We start from the raw sequence: 21,946 nt of genomic DNA on the forward strand, positions 1-21,946 counted from the left end.
CAACTTGGCTTAACAGAAGATGAATTTTTTAACATATTTCAATTAACAAATCAAAAGAGAAAACTTTGACAACAAGATATACATAAAGGGACCAATATGAAAAGAATGAAATTGTATGAAACTTGTGTCTATTATAGATCATTTAAATCATTACATTGACATAGAGTAGAGACCTGGAAAAAGCTTTGAATGGTATAATCCAAAGAAAACAAGAATATGCTCAAGGGACCAATATGAAAAGAATGAAATTGTATGAAACTTGTGTCTATTATAGATCATTTAAATCATTACATTGACGTAGAGTAGAGACCTGGAAAAAGCTTTGGATGGTATAATCCAAAGAAAACAAGAATATGCTCACCTTGGAGAGACGGACACCAAGCACTTCCTCACATATAGATGACAAGCTTTTGGTTTGTTGAATCGACATTTTTCTTCCTTTGCCTTGCAACCAAGGTTCTTGGTTTTGTAAATTGAGGTATAATTTTCCAACATCTATGTAAGGATCTACCTATAATGTAGAAATTGTAAATTATTAGTAAACGAATCAAAATGTCATTTCTCAATAAACATGCATACATACTCACCAACAACACTAGGAATTGTGAATACGACAACAATTTCCAGCCTCACACTTTAAATCGCACGTGTAAATTTAGAAGAGTCCTGATTTTTCATTATTGGAAAATTTTAGGAAATAGTTTGTAAAATAAAATGAGCATCAGTCTCTAATTTTGACAAAGAAATGCAACTGTTTCTAGATAAGTGACATCTATATTATGAAGCAATTTATTTATGGCGCAAATTCTCTAGATAGATCATAGACCATTAAGCTTCTGCCTCAAGATGTGATTCTCCACATCAGCAGTACAACACATTAGAATAAAAACTAAATTCGGTATGTCTGAAAAGATTGCATTCCACTTTACTCTCATATAAGAGATTGTGTCTCTTTCTTTTACTTAACATATGAAGTAAAATCATGTATGATATGTCAAAAGACCAGCTTCCTCATACTTGCAACACATGAGTATTCATTATGTTTTCTACATTTGTGTCTGTGGATTAGCATGTACTTATTCAAACATCGAGGAGCACGTATATAACTAAAGCAAGTATGTTTGAAAAGGCTGCATTCAAATTTATCTCATATAGGAGAATGTGACTCTTTTGTATACTTACTGTTACCAATCAAACTAGCACTTGAAATCCCTAGAATACAAGGAGGGTGTCCCTAGAATAGAATTATTAAGATATAGGGAATAAAAGGGTCAAGGAGATGAGAGGAGTTATCTTCATAAAAGAGTTTCTGTAGCATAAGAAAATAAAGTCATGGAGGACCGAGGCTAGTACCTATCCAAATTCAGCAAATGGAATCAATAAAGGAATCACGACATCTGAAAATGGGTGACTGTGGGTGGTGAAAAGTGTTGTTACGAAATACAAAATCTCATCTATGAATGCTAAATAACACTGTTGGAAATAAGGTTTGTAGGCCCTTACAAAGTTGCTCTACTTATGCACATACTAAACACATAAAGGGTGATCAAACTTCAAGTTAAATATCATCATAAACCTTTCACAGAAATTGCAGAAAATAAAAGGATTCAACAAGAGAATAAAAACAGCATGAGTATCAAATATGAGAAATCTCATTTAATCTCCTTCTCCACATAGTTTTTCATCCTCTTATGGAAACCATTATTGCAGCAGAACTATAAGTAATTTCCAGCAACATATATTCATCAATATGTGAAGAAATGGAAGTCGCACTTTTACATAGAAATCCTTATAGTCCTATTCACCTTCAGAAGGTATTCAATTAGGCTCAAAAGAGGATTTCTCCTACAAATCCAACCATGAGAAACAAATGAGAGAGCTACTCTTCAAATAGTCTCTAGCTCAACCTCTTACAAAATATTACTTACAAATATTATTAGCAGATTCTAGATCCACTTTCTCTCCAAGAAGAAAGATAACCACTTTCCAGATCCATGCTTCCCTCTAAGGAACGATGATAAAAACACTATATTCCACAACCTCCTCAACGACTTTACCATAAATAATAGTTTGTGGATTTATATCCACATTCTCCTTTGACACACCCTTCAAAGATAACCTCAAGTCACAGAAAGTTTATCCCTATGTGCAAGGCATTCTCCATCATGTGCATTCATTAATCTAATTGTGCCCAAATAACCAAAATGCACAAGCAACAAAGGTGAGGCCCTCCTCAAAAAGTTGGTCAAAACACAGCGAGAGTTCTACAGCACCAGATTTACAATCACCATAACTCCCTCAATATGTCAGAATTTCAATTATGACCACAATTTGGAAATCCCACAACCATTCTACAACCAACAAGCAACGATCTAGGAAAAATCTGGGCACTTTGCCAAAAGATATTTGCTCATGAGCTAAGAAAACCCTCCAAAACTCCTCCAACATTGGATCTCATGAATAAGAGTGCAAGCAATGGTCCATCAGTGGTTATGGCCACTCCTCTGTTGATTTGGGGTAGCATCAAATGTGCTCTAGCCATGAAAATTGGTGGAGAGACTAAAGCACATGAGATCTCCAAGACCCAGAAATAGTTTGGGCAGATTCTAACCGGTTTGGGAGATATTAAAATAATTAATATTTTTAATGGAGTTCCTAAGTCTAAACTTAGAAAAAATAAAATATTAATGGGTATTAATATAAAACTGCGTTAGAAAGTTCCAAAAGTCATGGATCAAGCCAAATCTAATCTTAGACGTTGATTAGAGATTTAATTGTGAAAGATTTTTCAACGAAAATCACATGGAGTATCATTTGTCGACGCGTTTCGAACCAACTAGTGTGGTTCATCGTCAGGACAGGATAACTTGTCCTGACGATGAACCACACTAGTTGGTTCGAAACGCGTCGACAAATGATACTCCATGTGATTTTCGCTGAAAAATCTTTCACAATCTTGATATGGATCACAGAAGCCTGAACTCTATAATTAGAGATTTAATCTCGGCCATTGATGGACCAACGAGAAAAGTATAATAGGAGGCTTGAAGGTCAGTTGGAGAATACACAAGAGTGATCAGTCATTCGATTTTCTAGAGAGAGGTTTGCTAAGAGAAATCGAATCAGTGATCAGCAACGAGGGGCATTGAATACATAGCAGAGAGGCAGAGTTAGTACCAGAAAAACAGCGCAGAGCCCGGAGAGGTTGACGCAGAGGTAGCTGGGTGCTACGCAGAGGCAGCTGGTAGCTACGCAAAGCCAGGAGAGGCCAGCGTGGGTCACGCAGAGGGTCTAAGGGCTAACGCAGAGGCTTCAGTAGTTGTGCAGAGGCTAGCAGCGCTAGGAGGAGTTTCGTGGAGCAGACTGAGTGTTGGTGAGCCGAGAAGGGTGACGCAGTCCCTATCAGAATGACACAGAGCAGTGGAAGTTGCAATTGTTGCTATGGATCGTTCATCCGGTGATTAATCAACCAGAATATCTATCTTCGAGGAGAGGTACTACTGTCGAGGGCATTCTCTGTTGTGTGAGCCATTTCAGGCACCCTAGTTGTATTCTGAAAAATGCATAATAATCAAACCCTCTGAATAGCTGCACAGGTTTTCCCACATTAGGTTTTTCCGGGGACATTGGTCCAAAAATAACGATGTGACTTGTGTGCTTGTTTTCTTTCAGTTGATGATCTGTAGATGTTAGCACTGTACTTGTGTTTATTTTCCGTATTTACATGGTAAATAACTTGTTAAGTAATTAAACAAGTAGGAAGAAATAAACCAGATAGTACAGGAAGAATTTCTAATGGGTCAAACTTAGAAATTCCAACATGGTATCGGAGCATGGTTGCAAATCACAGGATAACTAAAGGCATCAGCTAGCAGAGCAGTAGCAGCAGATTCAGCTGTCCCGAGTGACAGAGTTGATCCGTGCAGAAGGCGACAGAGGAAGGAGTGACACAGTCTATGGTATCGGAGCGTGGTTGCAAATCACAGGATAATTGAAGGCATCAGCTAGCAAAGCAATAGTAGCAGATTCAGCTATCCCGAGTGACAGAGTTGATCCGTGCAGAAGGCGACAAAGGAAGGAGTGACGCAGAGAGACTGCGTCATCAGTCTGGGCCAAAGAGAGGCCAGCACAGAGGCTGTGGGAGGCAGAATCAGGCTCACGCAGAGGCCAAGAGGGTTGACACAGTTGGCTGAGGGAGTTGATTTGCCGATGTCGGGATTGCACAGAGCCAAGTGGCTCAATCCTTCAGTTGCTAGGGCATAGGAGGTTGTGGATGGTTTGCGGAGCAAAGCTGGTGGGGTATTGTGGTCATAACAATACCTAACAGGGCAAGACCAAGGTGGAGGAAGTTGTTGCCAAGGCGGATTTCTAGCCAAGGAATCCTGATCAGTGTCAGACGATCGGAGTGGGGCAACTTGACGTTGGCAGTAGGATTCCCAGAAGGGAAATCGGGACTCAAAGGGAGTCGAACCAAAAACTTCCAGGCGAGAATTTGAGAGACTCAGAGGAGTCAAAAGAAGAGCAGCATAATGGTCGTGAATGGACTGAGAGATCAGGATAGGTTCGGCGGAGCATCCAACTTTGTGGTCTGGAAGGCCAAGATCTTGTACATTCTAGACAGATATCGCATCAAGGACTTCGCCTTGAAAACAATAGCGATCCCAGTTGACCCAGCTGAAAATGAGAAGTACGAGGAGGCAATGGCCAGGGCGAAGTACATCATCCTTGATGGGGTCAAGGACCGTGTGGTGCCGCATATTGCTGTAAAGGATACGACAAATGAGATGTGGTACGCCCTGAAGAAATTGTACCAACATACTTCCGTACGGAGGAAGATGTTACTTGACAATCAGCTGCGGTCATACCAAATGCAAAAGGGAGAGCAGATAGATGTCTTCCTTAGTCGATTGAAGGAGATCCGTGACCAGCTAACTTCCATAGGGGCCACGTCAGATCAGGAATTGATGGTGAGGACCGCATTGAACGTAGTCTCAGAGGATTGGGAGGTATTTGTCCAGAGCATACTGGGCAGGACAAGCCTTCCGGATTGGGAAGGGAATAGCGGCAAAGGGGTCAGAATCAAGAAGGAGGAAGAAGAGGATGCGGCTCTAGCATCTGCGGGAAAGCAGGAGAAGAGAAAGAAGAAGGACCTCTCCAAGGTCAAGTGCTTCCATTGTGGGGAATTGGGTCATTTTGTGAACCAGTGTCCTAGGAAGAAGAGAAAGGGAGAGGCTTCTGAGACCAAGGCAGCGCCAGCGAGGGCGAAGAAAGAAGTCGAGGAGGATGACGATTGTGCCATGAGTGCTCATGTGCCACTTGAGAGGAAGTGGGGAGACATCGAGCTGTAGTCAGACAGACTACAGGCGATGAGGGGAAGGATCCTTGAGGTTACCAACCTGTTGGATTATACCTTGCTACGAGAGCCCCAAAGAGGAGTAGCAGGACTGACGGATGTAGGTAGAGACAGATGCGGATGAAGCGGTAGAGAGTGCTACAGTGTAGGAGTCCCGGGACAGCACGAGGCTAGCAGGCTGCAACAGTGCGAGAGGCACGGGAGTGTTGCACCAATGCAGGATGGCACAGAGAGGTGTGCAATGGTGCCAGATGCAAGGAGTTCTTGCAACAGTGCAGAGGTTAGTAGAGGGAGCACTTGTTAGCGACAAAGAGAGCTTCAGCATCGGGAGTGTTTCTAGCCTAACAAGGGATGTCAAAAGTTGGGTGGATCAGTTACTTACTTCTCATTAACTGAGTTGCAATGCAGTAGCAGTATGCAATAGCACAACGCAGCATGATGAGAGGGGATGCAGTGCTGGGAGTATGGACCAGCAGCAGCACGGATGCAGAGGGAGATGTCGTACGGATGCAGTAGTGGCAGTGGCAGGGCCATGGGCAGCAGTTCAGGATGCAGCAGTGCAGAGGATGTTGGGCGAGGAGGCCTAGCATCAGCACAAGGACCGGCGCTAGATAATTAGGGTGATGCTCAATGTGGAGTATTACTAGAGCACAGTCCTCGCTAAGAGGGAGTGTTGATTTGGTGTAGCATCGAATGTGCTCTAGCCATGAAAATTGGTGGAGAGGATAAAGCACATGAGATCTCCAAGACCCAGTAATGGTTTGGGCGGATTCTAACTGGTTTGGGAGATATTAAAATAATTAATATTTTTGATCGAGTTCCTAAGTCTAAACTTAGGAAAAATAAAATATTAATGGGTATTAATATAAAACTGGGTTAGAAGGTTCCAAAAGTCATGGATCAAGCCAAATCTAATCTTAGCTGTTGATTAGAGATTTAATCTCGGTCGTTGATGAACCAACGAGAAAAGTATAAGAGGAGGCTTGTATGTCAGTTGTAGAATACACGAGCGATCAGTGATTTGATTTTCTAGAGCGGGGTTTGCTAAGAGAAATCGAATCAGTGATCAGCAGCGAGGGGCAGTGAATACATAGCAGAGAAGCAGAGTTAGTACCAGAAAAACAGCGCAAAGCCCGGAGAGGTTGATGCAGAGGTAGTTGGGTGCTACGCAAAGGCAGCTGGGAGCTGCGCAGAGCCAGGAGAGGCTAGCGTGGGTGACGCAGAGGGTCTAAGGGTTGACGCAAAGGCTTTTGTAGCTGCACAAAGGCTAGCAGAGTTGACGCAAGGCCAAGAGGCAACGATGGGAGGAGTTTTGTGGAGCAAACTAAGTGCTGGTGAGCTGGGAAGGGTGACGCAGTCCCTATCAGAGTGACGCAGAGCAGTGGAAGCTGCAATTGTTGCTGTGGGATCGTTCATCTGGTGATTAATCAGCTGAAATATCTGTTTCCGAGGAGAGGTACTACTTTCGAGGGCATTCTCTGTTGGGTGAGCCATTTCAGGCACCCTAGTTGTATTCTGAAAATTGCATAATAATAAAACCCTCTGAATAGTTGCACCAGTTTTCCCACATTGGAATTTTCCGGGGACATTGGTCCAAAAATAATGATGTCACTTGTGTGCTTGTTTTCTTTCAGTTGATGACATGTAGATGTTGATACTGTACTTGTGTTTATTTTCAGTATTTACATGGTAAATAACTTGTTAAGTAATTAAACAAGTAGGAAGAAATAAACCAGATAGTACAGGAAGAATTTTTAACAGGTTAAACTTAGAAATTCCAACATCCTCCAACATAAGACCACCTCAAGAGAGAGGCATAACAATGGTAAAGGATGCACCTCTACCAAGCGAAAAGCACCTACTGCATCATTAAATAAGCCACTAGAAGATCCATGCATACAAACAAGAGTGCTCCATCAAGACAACCATGAACAATAATGCTATATCCCTATATGAAGGATAAAGAAATTGTTCCCACAAAATCTAGCAGGCCTTGGAGAGGGAAATTCTACAAGACAAAAACTAGACAAAGTGCTAACAATGGGGTAGAGACCCAATGTCACCTCAGCCAAAACCCCCTGCTCTTTATGGATTTTCACCAATGGGAGGAGTCCCATTAAGAGTATAAGAGATCAATACTAAGATAGATAGGCTATAAATAAAGTACAAGATGATCTCACTAGGGCTTATTCAAGAGAGAGGCACAACAATGGTAAAAGATGCACCTCTACCAAGCGAAAAGCACCTGCTGCATCATTAAATAAGCCACTAGAAGATCCATGTATACAAACAAGAGTGCTCCATCAAGACAACCATGAAAAATAATGCTATATCCCTATATGAAGGATAAAGAAATTGTTCCCACAAAATCTAGCAGGCCTTGGAGAGGGAAATTCTACAAGACAAAAACTAGACAAAGTGCTAACAATGGGGTAGAGACCCAATGTCACCTCAGCCAAAACCCCCTGCTCTTTATGGATTTTCACCAATGGGAGGAGTCCCATTAAGAGTATAAGAGATCAATACTAAGATAGATAGGCTATAAATAAAGTGCAAGATGATCTCACTAGGGCTTATTCAAGAGAGAGGCACAACAATGGTAAAGGCTTCAAAGAAGCAAAATGCCTTCAAGGAAAAGCCCTAAAGAAGGGAGGTGAAAGACCTAGGGTTTTGAGATTTTCGGTGAAAACAAGTGTTCACAAGGTTAAGACCAAAGAGAAAGGGTTTCTTGGAATGATAATCAGCTATTCCAAGGTTCATGAAACCCTCAAGAAAATTCCTCAAGTGGAGGGAGAAGAAGTTAAGGTTTCCCTCTTAGGGCAACCACCTAGGGCAAGAGATTTTATGGATGAAATTTGAGTGGATGCCCACCAAAATGATAGGTCATGTAGCCAAGACCTACCTCTTGATGTTTAGGCTCTCAAACCACCAAAAATCCTCGTCCCTAAAATTTCACTCCAAGCCTTATTTTTTCTTTCTAGCCTTAAAAGTCCGAATTTGAGAAGAGAAATTTATGGAGAAAATTTAAGGTTGATAACCAAGTGATAGGACCCATGCCTTCTCCTATGGGGATACGGAGTCTAGATGTTTAAGATAAGTCAAATTCCTTCTAAGGAGGTCAAAATTTGATGCCCTAGCTATTAAAATTTCAACAATTACCCACTTAATGGAATAATGAATTTTGATGGAGAATAACAAATACTCCACTAGAAACATTCATTACATGTTACAATGAGTAATGCATACAACATTCATCTAGATATTCTTCAATAAATTGATCTTCAACAAATTAGGGCGCATAATTTCAACCTAGAATCAATAGTTCCATACATTAGACATTCAAGAAAAAGATATTCAACAAAATATCCCACTTACAAGATGCAATATATCCTTCCATTATACCAATAAATAGCTCCAAAGAATGTCAAAATCAGCTTCCATATATCAAAATGCATTCCAAGAATCTCTAATCCAGCCACAAGAAGTAAGTGCAAAATTTCTATGAGGTCCAAAATTCACAAGTTTTATGTTGATTGATCACAAATGGGTGATCTCCTATTTATACATGTCCTACTAACTCGAATTAGAGCAAGACGCCCCTCCTAAAATGTGAAAAATCACTCTAGGTCACATGTTGACCTAGTAGCCAATGTATAAACAAAAAAAATAACCCACAATGAGGCCGAAATGTTGACATCATGCATGCGTAGGCCCTTCTAGGGCATGCGTTGAGCTCCTCCAGTGCCAAGTGAGTGTAAAGGGCTCCAAAAATCATCATCTAGGGGTTGGCCCCTAAGCCTCCATGCAAATCATCCTATGGACCCTAGTTTTGTGTTTGGGGTCTCATGGGTCTCTTGGTGATAGAATCAATGTGGAAAAAGTCTGCAAAAAATCGGGATTAAATCCTAAAACTGCGATTTTTTCAACAAAACAATTTAATCCTCCAATTTTTTGCAGACTTTTTTAGAAACGAAAAAATCTCGATTTATTCGTTATATGCCCGATTTTATCGGGAGTCGACCCAAAAAGTTTGTTGTCTTGAGAGTTGAGACTTAGTCAAGACTCAAGATTCAGGACTTGATTCACTATTTTGATATGTGATGTAGCACTAGACTTCATATACATATTATATATTAGCTTTCTTTACATGTTTATGTGGAAATGCATTTATTTGATGTTGTGGATACTCTAGATGTTAAAAATAAATAAATAAATGAATATTTTTGTGTTTTTTTAATTTTGCCGACTTTTTTCCGACTTTTTCAAAAAACTCCTGACTTTAACGAGTTTTTCAACTTTTGGACCCTTGCCGAATTAATCCCGACTTCGACTTTTTCCACATTGGATAGAATAGCCTTATTTTGCTCCAACGTTGAGGGTTATGAGGATGGTACTAGCCATCCCATGTTTCAAGGGTGAGACAAACCTCATTTGGGCCTTAGATCAACTGCCAAACCATGTGTACACTGCTAAGCCAGCTAGGGGATGTTGGTCCAAGTGCATCATCTCATGAATAATGTGGGGCAAAGTGCAGACTACTAGGGCCATAGGTGCCCATGGAATGGAACAATGCTCTGCAAGTAATAGGATTCCCATGACGCTCAACGCTTAACCTATCTTGTGTCATAATGCACCTCTAGTGGACTTGGGCCCCAGTTAAGTTGCCCAGCCCATGATGAAAACCACCTACCAATCACACACAATGTCCAGTGTTGCATCTTCACCATTAGGTATAATAATCATTAGTGCATCTAAGTGGACCAAGCTTGTTAGTCAAGGGAAAATTGACACTTCATATAGGGCTTCCCTTCCAAATTTGGGGCTTTGATCACGTAATAATGTTACCTCCCTAGGTAGGAGTGGCTAATGGATGATCCTATTAGGTGTTCCCAGCCCCTAAGGGGAAAGACAAGTCCCTAGTACATCCCTCAATCAATAGGTGTCATGTGAATAATGATGGAACAAAGGGGAAAAAGAGGTCTCTAAGCCAAATGCCATGGTCAAAGGGGTAGCAATAATGGGGAGATCCACATTCTAGGCATACAGATGTGAGGAGGGAGCAATCGTGGATGCATGAGTTACCCTGGCCTTTGTTTTTCCACCCCTCTTATTGCCTTTTTCCTTTTCTTGATTTTTCTTTGTATTATTGCTCGAAGCTCTAAGAAATGAGAGCATGTTGTGAATGATGTGTAGCAGTGGATCACCCCCTTAAAGGTGGGGCAATTCATCGCCCACCAAGGGTTGGGACATGCAAGGGTTCCTTTTTAATGATGTGATAGGGAAACATTTTCCTAAGGAATTGCATGATGGCCATAATTATAAGGGGTAGAGCTAATGTTTGGCTCTTGCCCACGTGCTAATATTAATGTCCCGACCATCTTTTGCATTTTATGATCTTCTCTTTCTTTTGTTTCTTTCTTGTGGCCATGATATGCTTTTTACTTTTCTTTTAGCTACATCAACCTCCTGGGGCAAAGTTTCCAAGCCCAACCCAAAAATATGGACAAGGGGAGGGGGGGTACTAAAACCACCCATGGTCATGTGAACACAAAGATGGGAGGTGGAGTAAACGGCTCGTAATGTACGGAGGGAAGTGATAAGTATGGAATGGAAAACGGGACCACGCTATCTCAATCAGGGTTTCCCAAGTAGTGCCCTTCCTAAAGCCATGGGCCATTAAGGGAGGTCCCACTAGACTAGGATTGAAGATTAACCCCCCATTTAAGGTGAGGGAACAAAACCATGGTCAAAACCCTTCCTTCTTCCAAGTCACCCAATAATCCATGCCAAATGCCCAAATGAAAAACAAGCATAAGCACCTGATTGCACAATGAATAACATACCTTTTGGATTGGATTACCCACCTCTAACATGTGCTCTTGACAAATGGGCGAGGAAACATATGGCTAATGCAGGTGGCGGAGATAAAATGGCACATCACATCGGCTACAAGGTGCCTCTCAGGGATTGCTGACTACTGGCTAGATGGGATGAATAGGAAAAAAAGTTCTCCTACGGGTCCCCCACTTTTGGTGGGTAACAGATATCATCCAACCAAAAGCACTCCTCCAATGAGCCAATGAGGGCACCAATATCCATAGAATGTGCTCTAGATGGAAGCAACAATAGGCAATCAAGCATGCAAAAGAATAACCCTCCTCAAGACAATGTCACCAGGAAAGTGTAGAGGAGAGTTTGTGCACATACAATAATGCCCCTCAATAAACCATGAAGCTCCATCAAACAATCCTACATTTGTTTGTCATGTACAAGGAAAATGCCAACTAAATATAGTCATTGATCCCTATGCATCAAATAGCAAGCCATGGCTGAAATCTTAATACTCCAACCTAGCCTACTTGAGCTAGCTCTTCAAACTAGAACAACAATCCTCATGCTTCATGAGGGAGTAGCATTTATCATATGAAGTAAATTCATGTAAGACACATGAAGGTACCAACTTCTTCTTATACTTGCAATGCATGAGAACTCATTATGTCAATCTACATATACAATTGTAGATTAGCATGTACCTAGTCAAGAATTAGGAGCAATGCAACAATAAGGTTGTTTATTATCTACACAGAGAGAACTTCCACATTGTTTTTGAGAGTCATAAATCTAGCTCCCAAGCCTTCCAACTAGTATCTCGATAATCAATAATCAATGGGTAGCACCACGTACTTTTGCCTCTCCAAACTATGGGTTTGGCTTAACACAACTCCACCTTCGTCCATGTGACTCCTTACACGAGATGTCTCTTATATAGCTAAGAAAACCATCATTTCCACATTCAAAAAAAAATGGAATCATCAAACAATCAACATTAGTTCCCCTTCTCTACCTCTCTCACACTAGATAGATTTTTTTATTCCCCGTATTACCAAGAAAAGTAAACTTAATATCCTAGACACCACTAGATATAAATCCCACAAAAAGGTCTACTCTATATCATTATGGTTCTTACAAGGGTGTTGCTAAAGGAACATTGAAGTAGTTGTGCTAAGCATAGAACATACCATTGTTAACTAAAATTAACATGGTATCAGAGCCCAAGTGAAGACAAATCCCAAGCAAGAGAGAGAAAAGCAATCACTAAGAAAGAGTTATTGGACAAGAATATTGGTCTAGCTTCAATGACGACTACATCATACGTCAAGTCCAAGGATAAGCTCAAGGACAAATCCGACTATCATGCATGGAAGATGACTTTGGATTTGACTTTGGAAGAAAATGATGCTATGGACTATGTGCATGGAAAAGTGGTGGAGCCTCCTCCAAATGCACCTGTTGTTGCAAAGACAAAGTACAAGAAAAGTGAGGTCAAAGTTAAAAGAATTATTATTGATTCCATTCAAAAGCATTTGGTTGCCTATATTTCTAATTTGGGAACATCTAAAGAGATCTTTGATAAATTGATTGGGATGTTCAAAGTAAACAATGCAAATCAAATCCTCTTTCTCAAGAACAAGTTGAAAGACATCAAGATGGATAGAGGGGAGTCTATCCAATCCTACTTCATGAGGATTATAGAAATCAAGAATGATCTTCTATCTATTAGAGAAGTTGTTGCTGATAGGGAGCTCACTCTCATCGCTCTTGGAGGTCTCACAAGAGCATGGGATGTGTTTAACACCACCATTCTTAACAATGACAGGATTCCTAGTTTCGATGATTGGCTAGATGCACTCAAGAAGAGATGAGGATGATGGATAGAGACAAGCCTTCAATTGGAAATGAACCTACTTCTTTCTCCGCTCATGCAAAGAGGAAGAACAATGATGGTTCAAAAAGACAAGGTCAAGGATTCGAGCAGGGATTCAAAGAAGGAAGAAAAGGAAGGTGCTACAATTGCAATAGGTTTGGTCATTATGCTACAGAGTAACCTCACAAGAAGGATACTCCACAGGATGATGACAACAACAACAACAATTTCAAAGGCAATGGCAATCAAAGGAACAACAGGTTCAACAATAAAGGAAAGAGAAATGCTCCCGCTACCCAATTTGGTAATGGTCGACCTCCCAAAAGGACGAAAAACTCCAAGTATGAGGAAAGTAATGTTGTAGAAAAACAAAAGGAATTTTATCTTATTTCCGCCCTCACTATTGCCTCTTCTCCGGATACTTTGGATCATTGGTTGGTTGATACTGGTGCCTCAAGGCACTTCACTGGGTACAAGGAGGCCCTCTCAAATCTAATTGAAAAGAAGACTAATTTGGAGATCATACTTGGAGACAATGCCACCTACCCTGTGAAAGGGATATGGATTGTCACTCTTCACTTAAATCAAGGTCAAACCCTTCATCTACAAGAAGTATTGTATGTACCCGATTAGAAGAAAAACTTGGTGTCTATTCTACGATGGAAGCTAAAGGCTTCAAGGTAGCATTCATTGATGGAAAGGTATGTATTTGGCAAAGAAACCCGAAAGATGCATTTACACTTGGATTTTACCCACCTTCATTACAAAGCCTTACCCGGGTAAGAAAGATGGTCATAGGTATGCCCGAGTTCAACATATATCATGAAGGTGTTTGTCAGGGTTGTGCAGCTGGAAAGCTTACAAGGTGACCTTTTCCTTCAAGTGACATTCAAACTACCGACATTCTTCAATTGGTCCATTCTAATCTATCTGGTATGTTGACCATAACATCACTAGGAGGATACTTATACTATGAAATTTTTGTGGATGACTTCTCTCGCAAAACGTGGATCTATTTCTTGAAGAAAAAGGACGAAGTGTTCAAATGGTTTCGTTCTTTCAAAGCCTTGGTTGAAAATCAAACAAGGAAGAAGATCAAAATATTGAGGACCGATAATGGAACCAAATATGAATCAAATGAATTCAATGACTATTGTAGAGAGGTTGGCATTAAGAGGGAGACCACCACTCCATATACTCCTGAGCAAAATGGAGTTGTTGAAAGGAAGAATCGAACAATCATAGAAGCCACCCGTGCCATGCTTCATGACCAAGGCCTACCAAAGTTCTTATGGGGAGAAGCTACCAACACTGTCGTATATGTTCAAAATAGGAGCTCGCATCAAGCATTGGATTTCAAGACACCTGAAGAAGTTTTCACTGGTAAAAAACCTGATGTTTCTCATTTTAGAATATTTGAATGTCCTGTGTATTTTTATGTGCCTAAAGAGAAAAGAAACAAGTTAGAATCATCTAGGAAGAAAGGAACATTTGTGGGCTACAGTGAAAATTCGAAGGCATATAAAATCTATGTGCCTGGTCAAAGAGAAGTGAAAATAAGCTATGATGTCACTTTCAATTAAGATTCTACCCTTGGAAAAGCTAGAAATCTCCCCATCCCAAGGAAGGACAATGATGATGTTGCAAGAAAGCAGGATGAACCTTCGACAGATGAACCGATGCCTGATGTTGAAGGCCCGATGGATCCCATTGATCCACCTCCTGGTGATCCCTCTACCTCAAGGAAAAGAACTTTGTGGCTCAAAGACACTCTTGAAGATGTTGAGACATATTGCTCCAAGAGGGATATTTCATGAAAGTAAGAAGTTGAACAAATATCAAGGGTACTTATTTGCTATGAGTACTATTGTTCAATCTGAGCCATGTACGTTCGAAGAAGTCGTGAAACACCAAGTATGGAAGGATGCAATGAATGAGGAGTACGAATCAATCATGAAGAATGATGTATGGGATGTGGTTCCTAGACCCAAGGACAAGTTTGTGGTCACTTCTAAATGGCTTTACAAAATCAAACATGGAGTTGATGGGAGTGTTGAAAAATACAAGGCCGGGTTCGTTGCTCAAGGGTTCTCTCAAAAGGAAGGAGTGGACTATGATGAGATATTTGCACCGGTTGCCCGATATACCACTATCCGATCTATTATTTCTCTCGCTGCCTCTCAAGGATAGAGCCTACACCAAATGGACGTTAAAATTGATTTCTTGCATGGCTCACTTAAGGAGGAAGTCTATGTAGAACAACCTGAGGGGTTCGAAGTACAAGATCGAAGGACACACGTATGCGGGTTGAAGAAATCCCTCTATGGGCTGAAGCAAGCCCCCAGGGCTTGGTATGAGAGGATTGATAGCTATCTTATGAGGTCGAAATTTACAAGGAGTGAATTTCATCCCAACCTATATTTCAAGGTTAAAAAGGACATGCCTCTCATTCTTGTCCTTTATGTAGATGATCTCTTTCTGACAAGTGCAGACCCTCTCATTTATCAATGCAAGAGAGAGTTGGCTTCCGAGTTTGAGATGAAAGACCTAAGTCTGATGCATTACTTCCTAGGCCTGGAGGTCTGGCAAAAGCCAAGTAAGATTTTCCTCTCTCAACGAAAATACATTGTGAAGTCGCTCAAGAGATATGGGATGGTGGATTGCAAGTTTGTGTCTACTCCAATAGAACTCAACTTCAAGAAGCTATGTAGAATGTCGTTGGACCCGAATTGGCAAACCCTTCCGAGTATCGACAACTTGCGGGGGCCCTAGTGTTCTTGGTAAACTCTCATTTGGACATATGCTTCACTGTGAATACATTAATTCAATTTATCGTCGAGCCTCATCACATACATTGGATTGTTGCTAAGAATCTCTTGAGATATCTCCATGGCACAATCAACTATGGCCTGAGATACACAGTGAGGAATTTGAGGCTACATGGATATACTAATGCTGACTAGGCTCACAATATGGTGGATCGTAAAAGCACATCTGGATGTTGCTTCTCATTAGGGTTTGCTTCAATTTCTTGGATAAGCAGGAAGCAGAAATCAGTTGCTTTAAGCACCGTCGAGCCCGAATACATTGCCGCTAGTATGGCCTGTTGTAAAGTTGTTTAGTTGAGGAAGCTCTTTAGTGAGCTATTTGAGCACGTGTTGGATACCACCGTAATCTTCTGCGACAACCAAAGTGGGATTCGCCTTTCAAAGAATCCTATGTTCCACGATCGCTCTAAGCACATTGATATCAGGTACCACTTTATCTGAGATATGGTACAACGAGGAGTAATAAGGCTTCAGCACATCAGGACTGATGAGTAGGTCCCAGACATCCTCACGAAGCAGGAAGGTCAAATTCTTAGCCTTCCGAGAGAGACTTGGAGTCGTGGAAAGAACCTCCTATGAGGGTCCCGCTTGAGTTGGACACTGAGCTCTGGGAGCTCCTGGGGGCTTGGAGTACTTCTTGGAGCTATGAGCGACCATAGGGTGAGTGGTTCACCTTCCCCTGTGATACCCCATGATGATTGACATGTGTGTAGGGTGAGTGGTTCACCTTCCCCTACGTGTGTAGGGTGAGTGGTTCAACTTCCCCTGCGATTGACATATGCATAGGATGAGTGGTTCACCTTCTCCTATGGCACATCTGCAGGATGAGTGGTTCACCTTCTCCTACTGATGAGTCCGAGACTCATGGGAAGTACCTCTCATCTGACCAATGAGTTGGGAAAAGTGGATAGGGACCATAGCATTACCAATGGACACATCGTGTACCGCTGTACTCCCTATGTCTAGGATGATTGGTGTTCAACAACTTTATCTGGGATCAATTGAGGTTCTACCTCTGGACTGACTTTTGTCAATGGCGAGTGGTAAGGTCTTATGACTCACTCTCGATCAATTCTTCTTCATTATTACATCATGGTTCAGCAGAGCATAGATGAGATGACAGAGATGGTACATGACGACAGGATGGCATGATGGTCGACGATGATGGATGGATTGGCAGGTGGAATTCTCCCTAGTTGAGAGGAAGTGTTAAAATTGGCGACTAGGGCCAAATTCCACCTTGGGATAGCTCATTTGATGGAGATGATGATTGCATTAAATTCCTCTGTTCGAGAGAACCAAAATTGATATAAGATCATCCAATTTGGACAAGTGGAAGTGCATTTTTGAACTTATGCCCACACATGTGCCAATTGTTCAAGTCGGCCACATCAACATGTAGGCTCATGAAGCCCAATGGACGTGACTCTTGACCCGCAACAAATTGTATAAATACAAGTGACCTCGCACCTCATTTGACATCTTCATCACTCACACATTCTCTCTCCTTCTCTCATTGGTTCATAGAACATTGGGCATTCTCTCTCTCCCACGTGTGGCATAAGGAGGAAAAAATTACAAGACAGAATTGCAGGGCCGAAAATCTCGAAAATTTCTGCAATTTGACCAACATTGACTTTGACTTTCTAGGCATCATTTGACTTCAATTTTCTGGGTATATTTTTGTCTCAGCAAGCCGCATTCTTGGGCACAAAAACTAAGGAAAAGGAAGGACTTTGACCTGCGTTGACCGCAGGTTGACTAAGTTTGACTGCAGATTCTGTCACTGTTTTGGGCTAAATTTGACCACTGTTGAATGCCGAGTTTGACTGCCTTTGACCGAGCTTCAAAGGAGGAGTTTCACTGTTGCGTTGACCTTCTGTGATTTCTAGTTAGGGCTGAAGTTTGACTGCAATTGACTGCAGATTTTGACAAGGTTGTTTTGACTTGAATTTGGCAAGTCAATTCTGACAATTGTATCTCTCTGTGCTGAACATTTTGATATAATAATAAGAAGAATTGATCAAAGGGTTTTCCCCCTTGTCTTTTGCATTTTGTTTCATTTTCTATCTACTTTTACTGTCAATGTGATTAATGTGAATGCTACTGGAAATCGAAATTGGCATTTGTCATTGGGCTGCTAAAGGAACATTTAAGTAATTGTGCTAAGCATAGAACATACCATTGTTAACTAAAATTAACATGGTATCAGAGCCCAGATGAAGACAAAACCCAAGCAAGAGAGAGAAAAGCAACCACTAAGATAGAGTTGTTGGACAAGAATGCCCAATAACGAAGAAACCCCAACACTAGTAAAAATGAATAGAAGAGGGTGGAAGTGTGTCACTTTAAGGGTTTAATACGTTTTAATACAAGGTAAGATGGTAGGTGGACCAACTACGAAAAGGCATGATCGATTAGGGGTTTTGCCTTTCTTTTCATTTTCTTTTCTCTTCCCACAATGAGGGCCACATGTAGGGGACACATGGACCTCCCTTGTCCCACAGGGTATGCCTAGAGGTATGGGATGTGAGGAAGAGGTTCAAGGACTTATTCCATTACATCCCCTACAAGATTTTCAAGCTAGCATACCCAAGATGTACCCCATGTTACCAATATGACACCCCCATCTAGAACGTGTATCGAAGGTGTGGGTAAGTGTACCTTTGTAACATTATGTATAACTCCAATCAAATAGAAAGATTATTTTCCTTAGGAATTGCATAGCGTAACTAATAACTTTCCCTTTGCTACAATCTAGGAATAACCCAACCTTCACTAAAGGGATATATGTCCCTTCGTTATGCCCAAGGGATAACCTACACAAATTATATCTATGACCCAACAATTTTATTGATATAATGCAAGCAACATAAACCCCAATTTACTTATAAATAGAAATGAAACAATATTCTTTTTTAAAGGTAAGTGTCAACTTTTGATGAGCCAAAGGAAAGGGGAGACACATCTAGATGAGCAAGTGAGATCAAAGGTTGGAGAACACAACCACATTTCAAAATGTTTGATCTCAACAACAAACTTATAGAAAAAGCTACTTAACTAAGTTAGAAGGCTTGGTTGTACCCTACGTTGCAGAAATGCCTAAAGTACCCACATACAAATACCAAAAACTAGCAAAAATGCAGAAATTTCTTGGAAACGCCCAAGTACCCATGAGGAGCATTAGAGCCATTGGAATCTTAAAACCCTAATCTATGGGAAATGAAGTCAAATTAACATCTAATTTGTTTATATACCCGCATATAGCTTAGCCTTCCATTCTTATTTTCTTGCAAGATAATATGTTACTTAAAACAACTACACACACACACGTACATAAATGCCAATTGGGTTTATCTCGGGTACTGGGAGGAATGATTGTTATCCTCCCCACCTAGTTTCAATTCTCACATGTGACATGTTGAGTTTATATTGAGGATATTGTTGTAATGGCTTTGTTGTCGCGCAGATTGACACGACAACGCTCAGACCAGGGGCTGTCACCCTGATCCCCGATCCCTCCGTTTAAGCCTGTCTCCCACGGCTAAGGGGGGTAGACCCTATGATATGATGAAGACCAACTGTCGACTAGTTGGTTGGGAGACACGAGACACGATATGAAAAGCACTAGATGGATTTGATTAATTTAGCAGACCAGTGCCTTAAGAGATTGTCATTAAAACGATTACTTGTTAGATGATAAAGAATCATAAACCGTGAACAGCAATCATTTGTCATCAAAAGGCATCAGCTAAATCACAATGCTTTAAGAATGACCAAAACGATATCCAGCAACATGAAAATTTCGAAAAGATGAATGCTTTAAACCACCACGAGAGTCATAAATCATTAACCAGATATCATATTTCGTATCTCGATTTGAAAATTTAGATCTCAGCATGAAAGATATAACATGATGATTCCCGAAAAACAACTGGATCTGACAAAGAAAATTTCCACAAAATTTTTATGCTTTTCAAAATTTTATTTATTTATTTATTTATTTATTTTTATTTTTATTTTTATTTTATTTTTATTTTTTTTAAACAAAACCAAACTAAAACAAACTTAAAATCTAATTAAAACTAAAATCTAAAAAGCGAAAAATCCATCCTTTTTTTTTTTTTTTTTTTTTCATATATTTGAAATTATTTAAAATCTAGACAATCTAAAAATAAAAAGAAAAATTAGAATCTAAAATCAAACTACGCTAACCCTTTTTTATTTTTTTCCTTTTTATATTTATTAAAATCTAAAAATATAAATATAAATATAAAATCTAAACGATGAAATTAAAATCTATATTAAACATAAGACAGAACTACGCTTACCCTAAACTAAAATAGATTGAAATCTAATAAAAAAAATCTACGCTAATTAAAATCTAACGCAAGTCAAACAAATACTACGAATACAGAAATACAAAGTCTAACTAAAAATTAACGCTAACCTAAACGATTATGAAACGGCACAGAATCGTAACCCTACAAAAACGCTGGTGAAATATTATCATGGAAAAACGCAGACATATGAAGACTGCGGAGGTACTGTTAACATATAACCTCTGAAAAACAACGAGCAGGCTTTGCCCAAAACAAATCTCGATTTTTTCATGCTGTTGACTGCATTTAAAATGGAAACGGATTTACCTGGGCAGCTTTGATAGCAGAAGGCGGTAACAGAAACGAGACAATGCTTACCTGAGCCGGTGGTGTGAATGTCTAAAAACCCGTGGGACGCTCAACCAGTTGCAGTGATTGAAGATCAAATTTGAAGCTGGCTTCCTTACCTGCGTGATGGATTGTTATGCGATTTCCAGCTCTCGACGCGGGGTTTTCGATTTTCAACTGCGCGCTGGTTATTGGAGTTTAAACGCTTATTCAAACCAAACAATTTCAATTGGATGCCACAAAGGGTTTTATAAGTCGATCATACGTCTCAGCTTTACGACAAGCAATGCGCGCATATGAGATTCAGCTGAGACTACGTCCTCACTGCTTTGCACAAATTTTAATAGCGGAATGCTGTATTTTGCAAATGTAATAACCAATATATTTCCCAGAAAAGTGTGTTTCCTTGTGGCGGCAGACAGAAGACAGATTGCATGCACTTGAAAGCTGCAAAACCCCTGCTACTTGAAAAGATAACCCTGTGTCTGCAATGGACAAAATCACCCAAGAAATGATATATGTCTCAAACAAAAACTGAAAACCCTAATAAAAACTGAATAGAGCAAAAATTAAAACCCTAGAACAGCTGATTAATGTACAAATTTTTGGCCCCTTAACAGCCAGATTTAGCAATGAGCACAGGAATATTTTAAAGACATAAAGATTTCAGATTTTCACTGTGAAGAACTTCAGAAAATCTCTCATGCAAATTAGAAAATAAAACTGAATGATAGACCCAGGATCAAATCCAATTGGGCTCAACAAAAAATGCTTGTGGGAGTTGGCTGGTTCAGCCGAGAACTTCCCCAAACGCCCACAAATTTCCTTCAGAAAGGGTTTTCTGCACAGCTCAAAACAACCATCAGTAAAGAGGGCAAAAATGCTGCTAGATATCAGAAAGTAATGGAGATACCTGCCATTACTTCAGAAACCCTAACAACACTCAAACCCTAGCAAGTGAACAAGATACCTGTGCTCACAATACTCTACAAAAAGCTATTATTAATGGCTGAAAATAAAATATGCAGAAAATTAAACAATCTCACAGCATTTCAGAGAGTAACACCAGCCAAATTTGGACCCCAAAGTCTTCTTTTATTAACCAGAAACACATTTACAAGAGAGCTTCTTCAGTATCAGACTCACAGATCTAATGATCTGAAATGACCCCCTAGCACCCTATTTAAAGGAAATGATCCTAACGGCTAGTTCGAGTGATCCATGTCAAAATGATCTCGACCGTTGATGAGGATCAAGACATCTCTTGATCTCATCCGTCGATTTATTAAAAATAATATTTTGCATTCATTCACTTAAAATATTATTATTTTATTATTTAGGGTTTTTGCTCTATTTTTTAATTTTTTATTATTTTTTATTTTTTTTTATT

The 21,946-nt window shown here is 40.2% G+C and overlaps 1 protein-coding gene across 3 annotated transcripts in view; it reads right to left on the minus strand.

The window, feature by feature from the left end:
* LOC149219434 (uncharacterized) overlaps window positions 1-21,946 on the minus strand; it is a 502,009-nt gene that overhangs the window by 451,351 nt on the left and 28,712 nt on the right. For all 3 annotated transcript variants that reach the window (XM_089384368.1, XM_089384367.1, XM_089384366.1), the window contains one exon: window positions 362-511. In XM_089384368.1, the coding sequence (XP_089240494.1) occupies window positions 362-511 (150 nt within the window). The remainder of the gene's footprint in view (window positions 1-361; window positions 512-21,946) is intronic.

Source organism: Pinus tabuliformis, chromosome Q (genome assembly GCF_031772625.1).
Source record: "Pinus tabuliformis cultivar Carrire ecotype Pingquan chromosome Q, CPIR1, whole genome shotgun sequence".
NCBI lineage: Eukaryota > Viridiplantae > Streptophyta > Pinopsida > Pinales > Pinaceae > Pinus > Pinus tabuliformis.